This window comes from Podarcis filfolensis, assembly GCF_964270895.1.
Source record: "Podarcis filfolensis genome assembly, chromosome: 9".
Taxonomy (NCBI): Eukaryota; Metazoa; Chordata; class Lepidosauria; order Squamata; family Lacertidae; genus Podarcis; species Podarcis filfolensis.
This window is the reverse complement of record NC_139610.1, coordinates 57,276,884-57,291,286: the sequence shown is the minus strand read 5'-3', so window position 1 is coordinate 57,291,286 and position 14,403 is coordinate 57,276,884. Positions and strand designations below refer to the sequence as shown.

The 14,403-nt window shown below is 42.4% G+C and overlaps 1 protein-coding gene across 3 annotated transcripts in view; it reads left to right on the top strand.

Annotated features, from left to right (window-relative positions):
* The window catches only part of MTTP (microsomal triglyceride transfer protein), a 33,295-nt gene extending 29,909 nt beyond the window's left edge, over positions 1-3,386 (top strand). For all 3 annotated transcript variants that reach the window (XM_083571150.1, XM_083571152.1, XM_083571151.1), the window contains 3 exons: positions 1,437-1,561; positions 2,372-2,542; positions 3,091-3,386. In XM_083571150.1, coding sequence (XP_083427276.1) covers positions 1,437-1,561; positions 2,372-2,542; positions 3,091-3,259 — 465 coding nt within the window. In that variant the 3' untranslated portion in view covers positions 3,260-3,386. The remainder of the gene's footprint in view (positions 1-1,436; positions 1,562-2,371; positions 2,543-3,090) is intronic.
* Positions 3,387-14,403: the final 11,017 nt, after the last annotated feature.

Genomic DNA, 14,403 nt, shown 5'->3' with positions numbered 1-14,403 from the left:
CATTCAAATGAAATGACTTGCTCTGACCCTGAGCTATTATCACTTCCAAAATTGACTCAGTGCGATGGACTTCCAGTCCAGCTGTAAAAGATTCTGACAGCTGTAAGCCTTAGCCTTGGCAGAAAGCTCTGTGAATGCAGCTATCTCCTCCTGCCTGCCCATAAAGCTGTATCTCCAACCAAATTCTGCAGGAAACCATTTGGCACTTCTTGCAATAGCTCTTTTGCACAAATTCTTGCTGCAGGTGGCCTAATACTGGAGAGAAGTGGTTTCTTTTTTGTGTCTTCCCAACTTCCTCTAGAAGGCATGCAGGGGTCAGCAAACTTTTTCAGCTGGGGGCCGTTTCATTGTCCCTCAGACCTTGTGGGGGGCTGGACTATATTCTGGGGAAAAAAATATGAACGAATCCCTATGCCCCACAAATAACTCAGAGATGCATTTTAAATAAAAAGCACGCATTCTACTCATGTAAAAACATGCTGATTCCTGGACCGTCTGTGGGCCGGATTGAGAAGGCAATTGGGCCAGATCTGGCCCCCGGGCCTTAGTTTGCCTACCCATGGCATAGAGAGAGCCTTGTGATTAGCAACCTCAAGTTTTGCAGGCATTCAGATAATCTCATGCAAATGGGGCTTGAATTTTCTGGATTGGAAACTTAATAATAATAATAATTTTATTATTTATATGCCACCCATCTGGCTGGGTTGCCCCAGCCATTCTGGGCAGCTTCCTGCAAGAAATGCTGAATTGGCTAAATTAAGTGGAGATACATGCTTGCTTTTTAAAATGTCTCACTTTCCACACAGCATTAACAGCATTCCCAAGAGATGCATTTCGGTCTGAAAGATGTCCCTAAGGCAACTCCTGGTGTGGTGGTCTCACTCTGCCAGCCTTATCTATGGTTACTTCTGCATTTAGCTGGCACTGCAAGACTTTCACAACCAGATGATTGGAATTTGTGAATGGTAGTTGGTAGCTGATGTATCTTTCTTACATAACTTTTCCCGTGCTGTGTGGGATTTATGTTGGTGTTCCTGCAGCAGGTCAGGGGACGGAGATTGTCAGGAAGCCTGTGGAGAATTCTCCCATGTCTCTTAAATGCAATGTAGACAAGGACCGTAAAATCTATTTAAATCTGTAGGTTAAATATGCCCTTGACTTTAGCCCCATCACTTCACCCTGTTTCTGAAGCTAAGTCAATAAAATCAAGACAGGTCTTTAAAATGTTTCCATTCCTTCACATTCTGCTCTTAAACTCATGTTAAAACAGTAATGATGTAAGCTTAAATAATGCCCAATCCAGGTAACAATAATTCAACAATAAAGAAGAACCTAATTCACAAACAAGTAAGCAATATCACAATAAAACCAGTTAAGAACAGATTTTAAATATTGGTCATATATTGAATAAAACATGTGCACCATTTTGCATCTAGGTAATTCAGCTACAGTCTGGGCTGGTTTGCAGCACGGAATTCCAGGGAGGCCTGGCCATTGATATTTCTGGAGGAATGGAATTCAGCCTTTGGTACAGAGAATCCAAAACCAATGTTAAAAACCGGTGAGATGACCTAACTCCAGACATCCTTAAAGGAAACGCATCAAATGATTTTGTCAACATAGGGAATTTTAAATCTGAGGAAAGCGTGGAAATCTTAAAATGCTTATCAATATGAACTGAATCCCTGTTTTAGACAGAAATATTCATGTTTCTTTCTTTGGGGGGACTGTTTTTGTCTAACTGATTTCAAAAACTATGCTGGCAACGATGCAGTTGTAATCCTCATCAGACTTACCTGGAAGTCAGTCAGTCCCATTTAACACTTGTTTTTTCTGAGCAGACTTTGACTTTCATAGGATTTTGCTGCAAATGTATAAGGGCAATTAATGATGCATAATCACCATGCTTACGCAAAGTTCTTGCACTTCCCCCAAAAGGTGCTCAAGGTTAGGCTTTGTTGAGGTTGTGGGGAAGATATTGACAGCCCTTCTATGTAAAACTGGATTTCATTAGTTGGCATATTGGTAAGAGGAGTTTCTCAGGCTATCTGTGGGATTTGAGGATGGCTTTATCAAATTGAGATTCAGAGTGGAATTCGATGTGGCAATTGAATTGGAACTGCAGCCACATGTCGAGTACTCCCTCTCTACTGTTTAGGCATATTTACTTGTCTTGGGATGTCCTAAAATGTGCTTTCCTACCACTAGGAGCCAGTGATACAGAGACATTGGGGAGGTGGCATGATGTGGTGGCCTTGTTACCTAATGGAGTTTGCGGGAAGTTACAGACGGGAGGGACGCTCCTGTTCTTTGGGTGCCGGAATGGTATCTAATATATGACGTCCTGGTTTATCTCAATCTCTTCTTGCAGGGGAGCTGTGGTGATAGTCGGCAACATTGTTGTGGATGCGCTCTTCGTCAAGGCTGGCATGGAAAGCAGTGTTGAAGCTGAAACAACTCTGGACTTTGTCTCTACAGTGCAGTTTTCACAATATCCATTTTTAGTTTGCTTGCAGATGGACAAAATTGAAAGTCCTTCCAGGTAGGAAGCAGGGGGAGCTATTTGTCTGTAATGTTAACAGTGTACAGTGGTACCTCAGTTTAAGAACTTAATCTGTTCCTGAAGTCCATCCTTAAACCAAATCCATTCTTAAACCAAGGCATGCTTTCCCTAATGAGGCCTACCACTGCTGGTGCCCTTCCACTGTTTGGCTTCAGTTCGTAGACCGACGTAAAGTTCTCAAACTGGAATACTACTTCTGGTTTTGCGGAGTTTGTAAACCGAAGAGTTCGTAAACAGGACTGTTCGTAAGTCGAGGTACCACTGTACTGTAACTAGACTTAGGGAGGGTTGGCTTAGGACGTGTGTCAGGAAGTGGATTCAGAGGCTGGTGGGCCTGGAGGTTTCTACCAACCCTGGTGAAATCCTGAAAATTGGCTTCTTTATATCTTTAGAATATGCTGGGTGGGAAGAGATTTTGCCACAAAAATGTGCAATTGGGCTTATCATTAAGAACTACTACTCATAGGATAGATACTTTATGTCATCCGAGTTACAATATATAATGCAATATTATTATTATTTTGCAGGAGATACTTAATTAAATATGAAAGTCTACCATCAGGAGAATCTTATACCTCCCGGAAAGGAAAAGTGAGGCTGCTGGCTGGTTCCGAATATCCCCTTCACCAAGAGAACTCCAACATGTGCAAGAAAGTTTTCAGTGATCAGCCCGACTCCTCGGAAAGCTGGTTTTGAAACAGGCGCCTGATCTTTCATTTGACCCCAACCGTGGCTGATGTTGGCTTTTACACGTACTGCCGTGCTGGCTTAGGGCCTGAATCTGTGATACTTGAGCCCATGAAAGCTTTACTGTCAACTTCAAGAGGCCCAGAATCTTGAGTGCGTGTTCACTGTGTTTACATATTTACATATATTTAAAGAAACCCTTTTTTATGTGACAAGTTAAGGAAATCATACAAATTGACGCAATTCTAGGCACTCATTGAGGGTCCAGTTAGATGTGTTGTGTGGCCATGTGCAGATCTTCCTGAGTCCCTTTGTTTGGTTTTAAAAACACCTGGGGGCAGGCACTTTGGATTGGGGCCACAGTGAAGGAGCAGAGAGGGCTTAACCCATGGGTAAGCAAACTAAGGCCCGGGGCCCAGATCCGGCTCAATCGCCTTCTCAATCCAGCCCGCAGACGGTCTGGGAATCAGCATGTTTTTACATGAGTAGAATGTGCCCTTCTATTTAAAATTCATCTCTGGGTTATTTGTGGGGCCTGCCTGGTGTTTCTACATGAGTAGAATGTGTGCTTTTATTTAAAATGCATTTCTTGGTTATTTGTGGGACATAGGAATTTGTTCATCCCCCCCCCCAAATATAGTCTGGCCCCCCATGAGGTCTGAGGGACAGTGGACTGGCCCCCTGCTGAAAAAGTTTGCTGACCCCTGGCTTAACCCATTTCCTGCACCTCATTTCTGCAACTTAAGTCACTGCTCCTCAGCTATGAAGTTACTTTTACCCATGGGAAGGGATTGGAAGGGAGGCACTTGTCCTTGTCTTTTCTTGCTTCATAGCAGCATTAGAGCTGTAACAGCAGCAATTTAAGTAAAGGACATGATTCAGGGGGAAAGGGGGGGTTTCCTTTCTTAAATATCACAACCCTATTCCCAGTCTTCCCCACCACCCACCTCCAGCTACTTTTAACCAAAGAAAAAGGACCACAGGAGTTCCAGTTATCTGATTTTGCCCTGGGGCCAGTATCACTCTGGCGTTGACATTAAAAACACTGCAAACACACACTGTTTCTTGAAGGAAGAAACAGAAAGGTCCATGGTTCTCCCAGGCGTTTTTAAAATCTGCACAGTAAAAATAATGATTATTTATTATTTCAGTTGTAATCCTGCCTTTAGTGGAACCCATTTTTTAAAGTGCAGTAGTGTTCCATGCTAAGGTAGCACAAATAAACATTAATGCAACCCAAACTGAAACCTTGCACCAGTTCCCGGACAATTCCTGCTCATTTTAATGGGACATGAGCAGAAGATTTAGCTGGATGCTGTTGTGTGGTTTAACTGAAAAACAAAAAATATTGGAGTTAGGATAATGGATGGAAATATGCTAATGCATGCTGTACAAAAGAGATAGAATTGTGTGTTCATAAATATTTTCCATGTATTATACTAACCCCAGGCTTTTTTAATGTACTGTTTGCAAGATGAAGAACAATGCTGTGCATATGTACTTACTTGAAAGTAAATCCTACTGTGTTCATTAGGACTTAGTCCCTAGTTATGTGGTTAAGGATGGAGGAAGACATTTGAATCAGGTCACAGATTTGCACTTCCTGAAACAATATGAAGCAAAACACAGCCATCCTTTGAAATTCACACTTCTCTGAATGTTGCAATGCAGTTCTCCAACCAGATAATGTAAATGCATATAAAGCTTATATTAGTGTCATAGAAAAATTGCAGTATAATGGAGAAAATTGTTTGCGACAAAACTGTTTTGTAGGCAAAACTGGATGTAAACCGTGCAAGGAGAAATGCACACTAAACTACTGACCTATTTGATGTGGAAATATAGGGAACTGGATTTAAGACTGGGGGGAAATGAGATTCTGAGAAAATCCTGAAATTGACAGATTTGCCCATCGTTATTTAGGATTGCACCCTTAGGCTAGTACTCCTTTTCGTTTTGTGGTTTGTTTGATCAGCACTGTGTTTGAAAGGACTTGGGTTGTTAACCTATGTGTTTGTAAATGCTTGCTTATCTTTTTTTTAAAAAATTGTGTGCTGTTGGAGACAGTTCTGATTTGGGAGAGGGTAAAATCCCAAGTCGTAAATTTGCTCTTCTGAAAGCCAATCGGTGGCTTCAGTGGAAATAAACATGGTTCACACTGGTGCTTTTAAACGATCTCGTTCTGAAATGTGGTGGAAGTAGGAATGTGTTCACACAGACATCACTCAATTGGGCCAGGAGAGGACAACATCAGGACTCGAAAGAGCCTCCTCTCTGTCTCACCTCCTAATTACCCTTTTTACAAAGGCTCCACCTCATGGTTTTGACATGTGTGATTTTTGGGCAGTCATGGGCCTCATTAATGGTAGACTTGCATTCTGGGCAACGAGCAATATGGCATGTAAATAGATTTAAATAACTCTGCAGTTGAGAAGTTGCTGGGGTTTACCTCCTCCTTCTGTAGTTAAAGTATCTACCGTGCATAGAATCACTCACAAAGCTAACACACTGAATTTATTTTTGTGGTGGGTAGAAACCATTAGGGAGAGACTGGATTTATTGGGAGCATCTGCAGAGGATTACAAGGATGACTAAACAGCATTGACAAATCTATTTCCTCTAATCCTGAACCATACACACACACATATGCACAGACTGAGTGTAGTTTTCCTGCTATGCTCTTGACATCTTCACAAAAATGTTTTACCACCCTAGATGCAGATAAGTGGTCATTATTATGATTATGGTGCTATTTTAGGCTGCATCAATAGAAGTATAGTACAGTGGTACCTTGGGTTACAGACACTTCAGGTTACAGACTCCGCTAACCCAGAAATAGTACCTCACGTTAAGAACTTTGCTTCAGGATGAGAACAGAAATGGTGTCCCAGCAGCCCGGCAGCAGCGGGAGGCTCCATTAGCTAAAGTGGTACCTCAGGTTAAGAACAGTTTCAGGTTAAGAACGGACCTCCAGAACAAATTAAGTTCTTAACCCGAGCTACCACTGTATCCCGATCAAGGGACGTAATAGTACCACCCCATTCTGCCTTGGTCAGACCATACCTGGAGTATTGGGTCCAGTTCTGGAGACCACAATTTCAGAAGAATATTGGCAAGCTGGGGGGCAACCAAGATGATCAAGGGCCTGGAAACCAAGCCTTATGAGGAACTGTTGAGGGAGCTGGGTATGTTTAGCCTGGAAAAGAGGAGACTGAGAGGAGCTATGATAGCCATCTTCAAGTATCTAATAGACTGTCACATGGAATATGTTACGTACTGAGTTGAATAGGATCCAAAAGGCAGCAGTCTGATTGGTCCTAGAACAATAGAATTCAGAATGCAGCAGTCTGATTGGTCCTAGAACAATAGGGTCCAGAATGCAGCAGCCTGATTGGTCCACAGGAGCCACCCAATCCAGCTCCAGGTGGAAATGAATCCGCAACCTGATTGGCCTACAGGTGAATTCCGGAATTAGCCAATCATGTGGGGGGCCCATTGTGTAAATAATGTATAATAAAACAGACATTCTGGGGGGCACCACTTTGAGATGAATAAAGCGCATGAAATCTCTCGTCTCTGAGTATATTTCAGAAGATGAAGCAAGTTTCTTTTCCCTTGCTCCGGAAGGTAGGGCCTAAACCCAGGGATTCAAGTTAAAAGAAAGGAGATTCCAACTCAACATCAGAAGGTTCTTCCTGATGTTAAGAGCTGTTTGGAATGGTATCCCTCGGGAGGTGGTCGGCTCTCCTCCATTGGAAGTTTTTAAGCAGAGTTTGGATGGCCACCTGTCAGGGATGCTTTAGTTGAGATTCCTGCCTTGCAGGGGTTTGAACTAGATGACCCTTGGTATCCCTTCCAACTCTATGATTCTGTGGTTGTTCTGCCAGGGCCCGAATGGTTGGCAATGGGGCTGCTGCCAAGCTATTCCTTACAACGCCATTCCTAGGTGTGAAGGTCAAAGTACTCCTGTTCAGTTGTAGTGATGGGGATGAGAAGTGGTTTAATTTTGTTTGGAGGGCTGGGGTTGGTACTACTTAAGCAGTTTTATTGTGCTGATAATTTTGTTTATTGGTTGTCCGGCTGTGCAAAACTATCCTGGCAATTGCAGACCCACTAAGGTAGCTGGTCAGCTGTTCCTACACAGAATATTCCATTTAATTCTTCAGGGTTAGTCTAATATTGCCATAATTATCAGTAAAGTATCAGATTTTGGGGAAAGATCTTTAAACACACCACATAGCTTTGTACCGTATAATGTAGAAGAAGCTAATTGCCTTTCCTCATAAATTGGTAAAAAATATTTAACACAACAGCTGAAGCTAACAGAAGTAATCCCATACCTTTGATGCAACTGATTTTCTTCATGGCAGTAGGATTTGCAGCTAATGTCATAACTTGGGGGGAAACAAGGTGCTCTCCTGTAAAGGCATTGCAGGATCACGACCTCTTCATTAGGAAAAATGAATGAAATTTGTTCCTGGCTATTCCTCGAATAAGGCTGATCGCTGAAGAATTGATGCTTTTGAAATATGGTGCTGGAGGAGACTCTTGAGAGTCCCATGGACTGCAAGAAGATCAAACGTATCCATTCTTAAGGAAATCAGCCCTGAGTGCTCACTGGAAGGACAGATCGTGAAGCTGAGGCTCCAATACTTTGGCCACCTCATGAGAAGAGAAGACTCCCTGGAAAAGACCCTGATGCTGGGAAAGATGGAGGGCACAAGGAGAAGGGGACGACAGAGGACGAGATGGTTGGACAGTGTTCTCGAAGCTACAAACATGAGTCTGACTAAACTGCGGGAGGCAGTGGAAGACAGGAGTGTCTGGCGTGCTCTGGTCCATGGGGTCACGAAGAGTCGGACACGACTAAACGACTAAACAACAACAACAGAATCTCCAAGGGATGGGGGTAGGCCAAGGTTTTGAAAATGGTATAAGTGCAATTTATTCTGAGCAAAAAGCAAAACTGATTGTAAATAATGTGGTCACTGAAGAATTTGCTATTGAAAAAGGGACACGACAGGGATGCCCAATATCCCCACTACTTTTCATATCTGTCCTGGAGGTTCTATTAAATATGATTAGAGAGGACCAGCTGGTTAAAGGGATTCAGGTCGGAGCTAAACAGTACAAACTGAGAGCATTTGCAGATGACTTAGTTTTAACCTTACAAGAGCCAGACACTAGTACGAAAAGAGTTCTAGAACTAATACAAGTATTTGGTCAAGTAGCAGGTTTTAAGTTGAACAAACAGAAAACGAAAGTACTGGACAAAAATCTAACAGCTGTTGAAAGGGAAAAGTTCCAGAGTGAAACTGGTTTAATAATAGCAAAGAAGGTGAAATACCTGGGGATTAATTTGACATCTAAGAATGTGAATCTTTTTAAAGATAACTATGAGAAATGCTGGACAGAAATTAAGAAAGACCTAGAAGTATGGTCAAATTTGAGACTTTCCTTGTTAGGCCGTATTGCTGTTATTAAGATGAATGTCTTGCCTAGAATGTTGTTTTTGTTTCAAACATTGCAGATTTTAGACAAAATGGATTGTTTCAAGAAGTGGCAAAAAGACATATCTAGATTTGTCTGGCAGGGCAAAAAGCCCAGAATAAAGTTTAAGATATTAACTGATGCAAAAGAAAGAGGGGGGTTTGCCCTGCCGGACTTAAAGCTGTACTATGAATCAGCGGCGTTTTGCTGGCTGAAAAGTTGGCTGCTTCTTGAAGACACAGACACTTTGGATTTGGAAGGGTTTAACAACAGATTTGGTTGGCATGCATACATATGGTATGACAAGGTAAAAATCCATCAAGGTTTTAAGAACCATATTGTTAGGAAAGCATTGTATAAGGTTTGGACTCGATACAAAGATTTGCTGGAAAACAAAACCCCCAGGTGGTTGTCACCAATGGAAGCTAAGGAAGTGAAAAAACTTAATATGGAATCTAAATGGCCAAAGTATTGGGAAATTATAGAACATGAGGAGGGGAAAGTGAGATTACAGAGTTATGAGAAGTTGAAGTCTAAAGTAAGAGACTGGCTACATTACCACCAGATAAATGAAGTTTTTAAACAGGACAGGAAAATTGGCTTCCAGGTGGAGAGGTCAAAATTAGAAACAGAGCTTTTGGAACCCAATACTAAGAATTTGTCAAGAATGTATAACTTGCTGCTGAAATGGAATACACAGGATGAGATGGTTAAATCAGCTATGATTAAATGGGCACAAGACATTGGCCATGACATTATGCTTGCTGACTGGGAACGGTTATGGACTACCGGTATAAAGTTTACGGCATGTAATGCCTTAAGAGAGAACATCATGAAAATGATCTATAGGTGGTACATGACCCCAGTCAAGCTAGCAAAAATTTATCACATGCCCGATAATAAATGTTGGAAATGTAAGGAAACTGAAGGTACTTTCTACCACCTTTGGTGGACGTGCCCAAGGATCAAGGTTTTCTGGGAAATGATTTATAATGAAATGAAAAAGGTGCTTAAATGCACGTTCGTGAAGAAACCAGAAGCCTTCCTCCTGGGTATGGTAGGCCAATTGGTGTCAAGGAAAGACAGGACGTTTTTTATGTACGCTACAACAGCAGCAAGAGTATTATTAGCAAAGTATTGGAAGACACAAGAACTACCCACACTGGAAGAATGGCAGACTAAGGTAATAGACTATATGGGACTGGCTGAGATGACCGGCAGAATCCGCGACCAAGGGAAAGAGACGGTGGAAGAAGATTGGAAGAAGTTTAAAATCTATCTTAAGAACTGTTGTAAAATTAATGATTGCTAAAATGTTTTGGGTAATGCAAAACAGAATTGCAGCGACTAGCAATTGGATATGAGAAATAAGATCTAAAGAAAGTCTTATATGGAAATTAGGGGATGCTGAAAAGATTGATAACAGGGATGCAGAAAGGGGAGGTATGGGGAAGTCGCCGAAAGAAGGTTAAGGAAAAAATGTTAAGAAAGTATACGTGTTTATATGTTTGTTTGTTTATGTATTGTCTTGTATTGTCTTTTATTATGTGTTTAAAACCTAATAAAAATTTTATAAAAAAAAAAAAAAGACTAAACAACAACAACAATTCATCGAATGCTCCACATGCCTAATTCTTCAGAGGTGAGTGGCTGGAGTTGTCCCCCCTCTCCCAGTGATAACTGTGTTAGAATAAAGAAATACCGTACATACTCCAACAACAACAAAATCCAAATTCCTAATTTGGTAATCCTGAGATGACATCACTTATTTATATTTTCTTGTCAGATAAAATATTTACTTCATATGTTGGTCACAAGATGCTGAGAGAAATGAAAGAGCCACTATTGGACTTTGACACAGGTTCAGTTCTCCACTCAGCCACAAAGCTTACTGGGTGACCTTGGGCCAATCACCAACCTACCTCACAGGGCTGTTGTGAGGATGAAAAATGGGTGCATATGCTGCCTTGAGCTTCTTGGAGGAAGAATAAATAAAAATATTTAAAAAATTTTAATCACTAATATGACTGGTATCAAGGAGACACTGTCCAACTAATCTAGAGCTTTTATGTGAATGGGCTTGCATATTTGCTTCAATTGCAATGCACTTCCTCTGTGTGTGCAACTGCTGCTCTTGTGTTGAAAGAATGCAGAGCTCACAACAGAGCTCCATGTGTGCCCTGCAACTCCTTTGGCTGCAAGGAGAAGTTGCATTTCCCAGGACTTGTAAAAACCTCATCTGCTCCCATAGTCGAGATGCCCAGGAGGGATAGAGGGAAAGACCTCTCTGCTCTACCATAGCGAGTTAAGATGAGGTGGAAAGAGTAGCCCTGCGGCCACAACAACTGTAGGTGGAATCAGATATAGAAATTCGGGATTGGGAAAAATTGAGAGGGATAGGAAACATGGGGATGCATCTGGCTCATAAATTAACAGCTATTTTCTGACCTGGCTTGGTTGGCGTAGCACAGCCCAAGTCTGAATTGAGCCTAGGTGTGATGGCCTGGGACTCTGATTCAGAGGCTGAACCGGAGGAATCCCAGCCTGCACAGGAGTCCCCGCCTCCAGGGCCGGCTGAGCCGGGGCAGGGCCTTGAATCTGAAGGGCCTGCACCAGTGCCGGATCCTCAGGAGCAGACACCAGATGAATCCACTCTGGCTCCGGAGGTGATTGAGGACCCATTGCCTGCAGGTGATCCTCTCCCAGCTCTGTCAGGAGAAGGTAAGGCTGCCTCTGGGTCCGGTAACCCTCCAGCCTCTCCTGAGCTGCAGAGGCTCAAGGCAGAGAGGCAGAGGGAGATGGGTTCTCTCAGGAGGAGTGCTTGCCTTAAGGGCAGGAGAGGCGAGTCACCTGTGGGCTGGGACCGCCCTAGGCCCCAGAGGAGATAAAGGCCAGTCAGCCCAGTCCCAGGTTGTGGGAGCAATGACGTTGGAAACCTGTTTCTGCCAGCACCCAGACCTGTTTTGTCCGGAGTTCCCGACCACACCCGGCTTCTTGCTTTGGACCCCGCTTTGCCCTTGGTGGACAGTCTCCAGACCCTCGGCCCAGGACCGGACTCTGACCACGCCTCACAGTATCCCCCCCCCCCCCCGGGACCAGCACACTAGGAATGTTCATCCATCACTAATTATTAGTTGTGTGTGCAGAGGTCTGTGTTGCTGCCAACAGAACTTGGGCTGTACAAGGACAAAGGTAATTTTGTAGGGTAGGATATTTATCATGTGCATCTCCTATTCCTTTCACTGTGGGTTGTGCACTCTAACACACAAACACTTTTTGGAATTGTTCTATGAAGCTTATCTGGCAATGGCACAGACTATGGTAGGGCAGAAAGTCATGGGAATTAGTGGAAATTAGCCCTTTGCAATCAAACAGCTGGTCTGCTCAATCAGCCTCCAACCACCACGAACTCTTGAAAGTGCTCTGTGAAATCAAAACAGAGCTGTCAGCAAATGGAAGCTTCTGAACCCAGTTTTACTCCTTCAGCGGTGATAAATGCCCTTCTGGATTTTCTCTCCTATCAGAGCCATGCATTTGATTCTGAAGATATCTGACCCCAACAGCTGGACATAATGGGGATTCCAGGAAGAGAGTTAGCTCAACAGCTGGGTATCGGAAGGTAATGGTTTACTTGCTTGGAGGACTATGTTGCTATGGCAACCCTACAACGGACAAAAATATGTTTGCAGCCATACGCAGTCTAAACTCACATATGAAAGTCATAAAACCCCATGGAGCTTCTTCATACAGTACAGGCAAATCTATGCAACTGGAGAAATGATATGGTGCAGACTCTACTACTGGAGAGCGCAGATGGCAATGTTTATTCAAATGCTGTCCTAAAATCCTACACTGCATGAAGAAAAGAAGCATGGAAGCGCTAAGGACTGTAGTCTATTTGTTACACTGAAAAAAAAAAATACATGCAGGAAAGCATTTGTTTTCATCACTACACCTGACCTGGGCACTCTTTTTACAAATATTTTTCCAGCCCAATGCTCCAAGCAGTGCCAGGCAGGTGAGTCTAACCACTATTTTCAGTTTCCATAATGCCATGGACAAAGCGTCAGTCAGAAGTATCGTGGGAAACTTAAATGGGGCTAGCCCTGCTGCTGCCTGGGTCCACTAACAGGAAGGGTTCTATCAGAGAGCAGTTTGCACAGGATTCCTTCAAAGATCGGTTCAGTCCCGAGTCTGGAAAATATTGTCCTAGGAGGCTCTCCAAAGGTTCTTCCCTTCGTATGATTCCGGGGCAACCGAGTCGTGATTTCAGTGGAATTTTTTTCCAAATGCATATGGAAATTCCCATTTGCCCCAGTAAGTTTATGTGTTGTTCTCCGCATGAGAGCAATTCATGTACAAAGTGACTCATAAGAGCAAGTGTAATACAGGGGTTTAAGAGTGTCAGGCTAGGAGACCAGGGTTGCAAGCCCTACCTGGGCATGAAGCTCACTAGATGACCTTGACCCAAGCACCGCCTCCCAGCCTAACCTTCCTCACAAGGTTTAATTGTGGGGATTGTGATACACACCACCTTGAGCTCCTTAGAGAAAAAGGAGGGATATAAATGCAATTAATTAATGTTGTAATAAAGAAGTATGCAAAAGAGCAGTTAAGAGTCTACCTCTCATGGAGTATATGTGTGTTTGTGTGTGCACATGTACTTATCATGCAGTTTTGCCCTGCAATCACTCAACCACCGTGGATAGTAGGCAGCCATCCTGGTTCCTGTACAAGATGGAGCTGCAACAGCGAAAAATATCACAGGTGGAAAGCACTTTAGAACTGGTTTCTTCACTGCACCTAAGAAAGTGACTCTGATGTCGGTGGTGCTTATAAGCTCATTATTCAGGAGAATGCTTATTTTAATCTCATGCCTGCAAGTGGTCTGTGACAGCCTGAAACATACTCGGCGCTAGTTAACCAGGAATGTCTTTGCTAAGCAACCCTTTAAAAGCCCATTGCTAACTTTAACTTTGCAAGTTTTCCACCTGCTGCTAGAGGAGCAGTTAAAAACAACAACCCTCTCCCGTGTCATCTTCATTTCTTCCCACTTTAATTTGTTAAATAAAAACTTTTATTTCACTTATTAGCATGGCAGTGGTGACACTTTCGGGTTGTTTTATATTGTTTTTCTCATTTTATAGGCTGAATGGAGAAAATGTTCTTTTCATTTTTTTTAATAGATATTTATTGAAGTTTCAAAAAAGGTTACAAAATGAAAAAGGGGGGGGGGGAAGGAAAAATACAAAAATACAAAGAAATACAAAGTACAGAAAAATAAATAAAAAGCAGTTAAAAAACAAATCAGTCTTTTCATATCATATATTTCATTTGCTTGTTTCCCTGACCTCCTCACACCTCCCTTTTTTGTATTCCAGATCAATTAGTTAGTTCAGCAAATCCTTTCGAGAAAATGTTCTTTTCAAACAAACGGAACCTTTCAAACTACATCCCATTTTTAGCTGAAGTTTAATTTACAGCAATGTTGGAAGGATTTACATGGTTCCATTGATGGGCTTGAGCTGTAACAGTACAGCTGCACTCCATTAGCAAATGTGCAATCCTTTTTCTGATACTGTAATGTGTATTGTGTTTTTTATCATCATCATCATCATCATCATCATTATTATTATTATGAGTTTTACACCATCTTTCAGTCC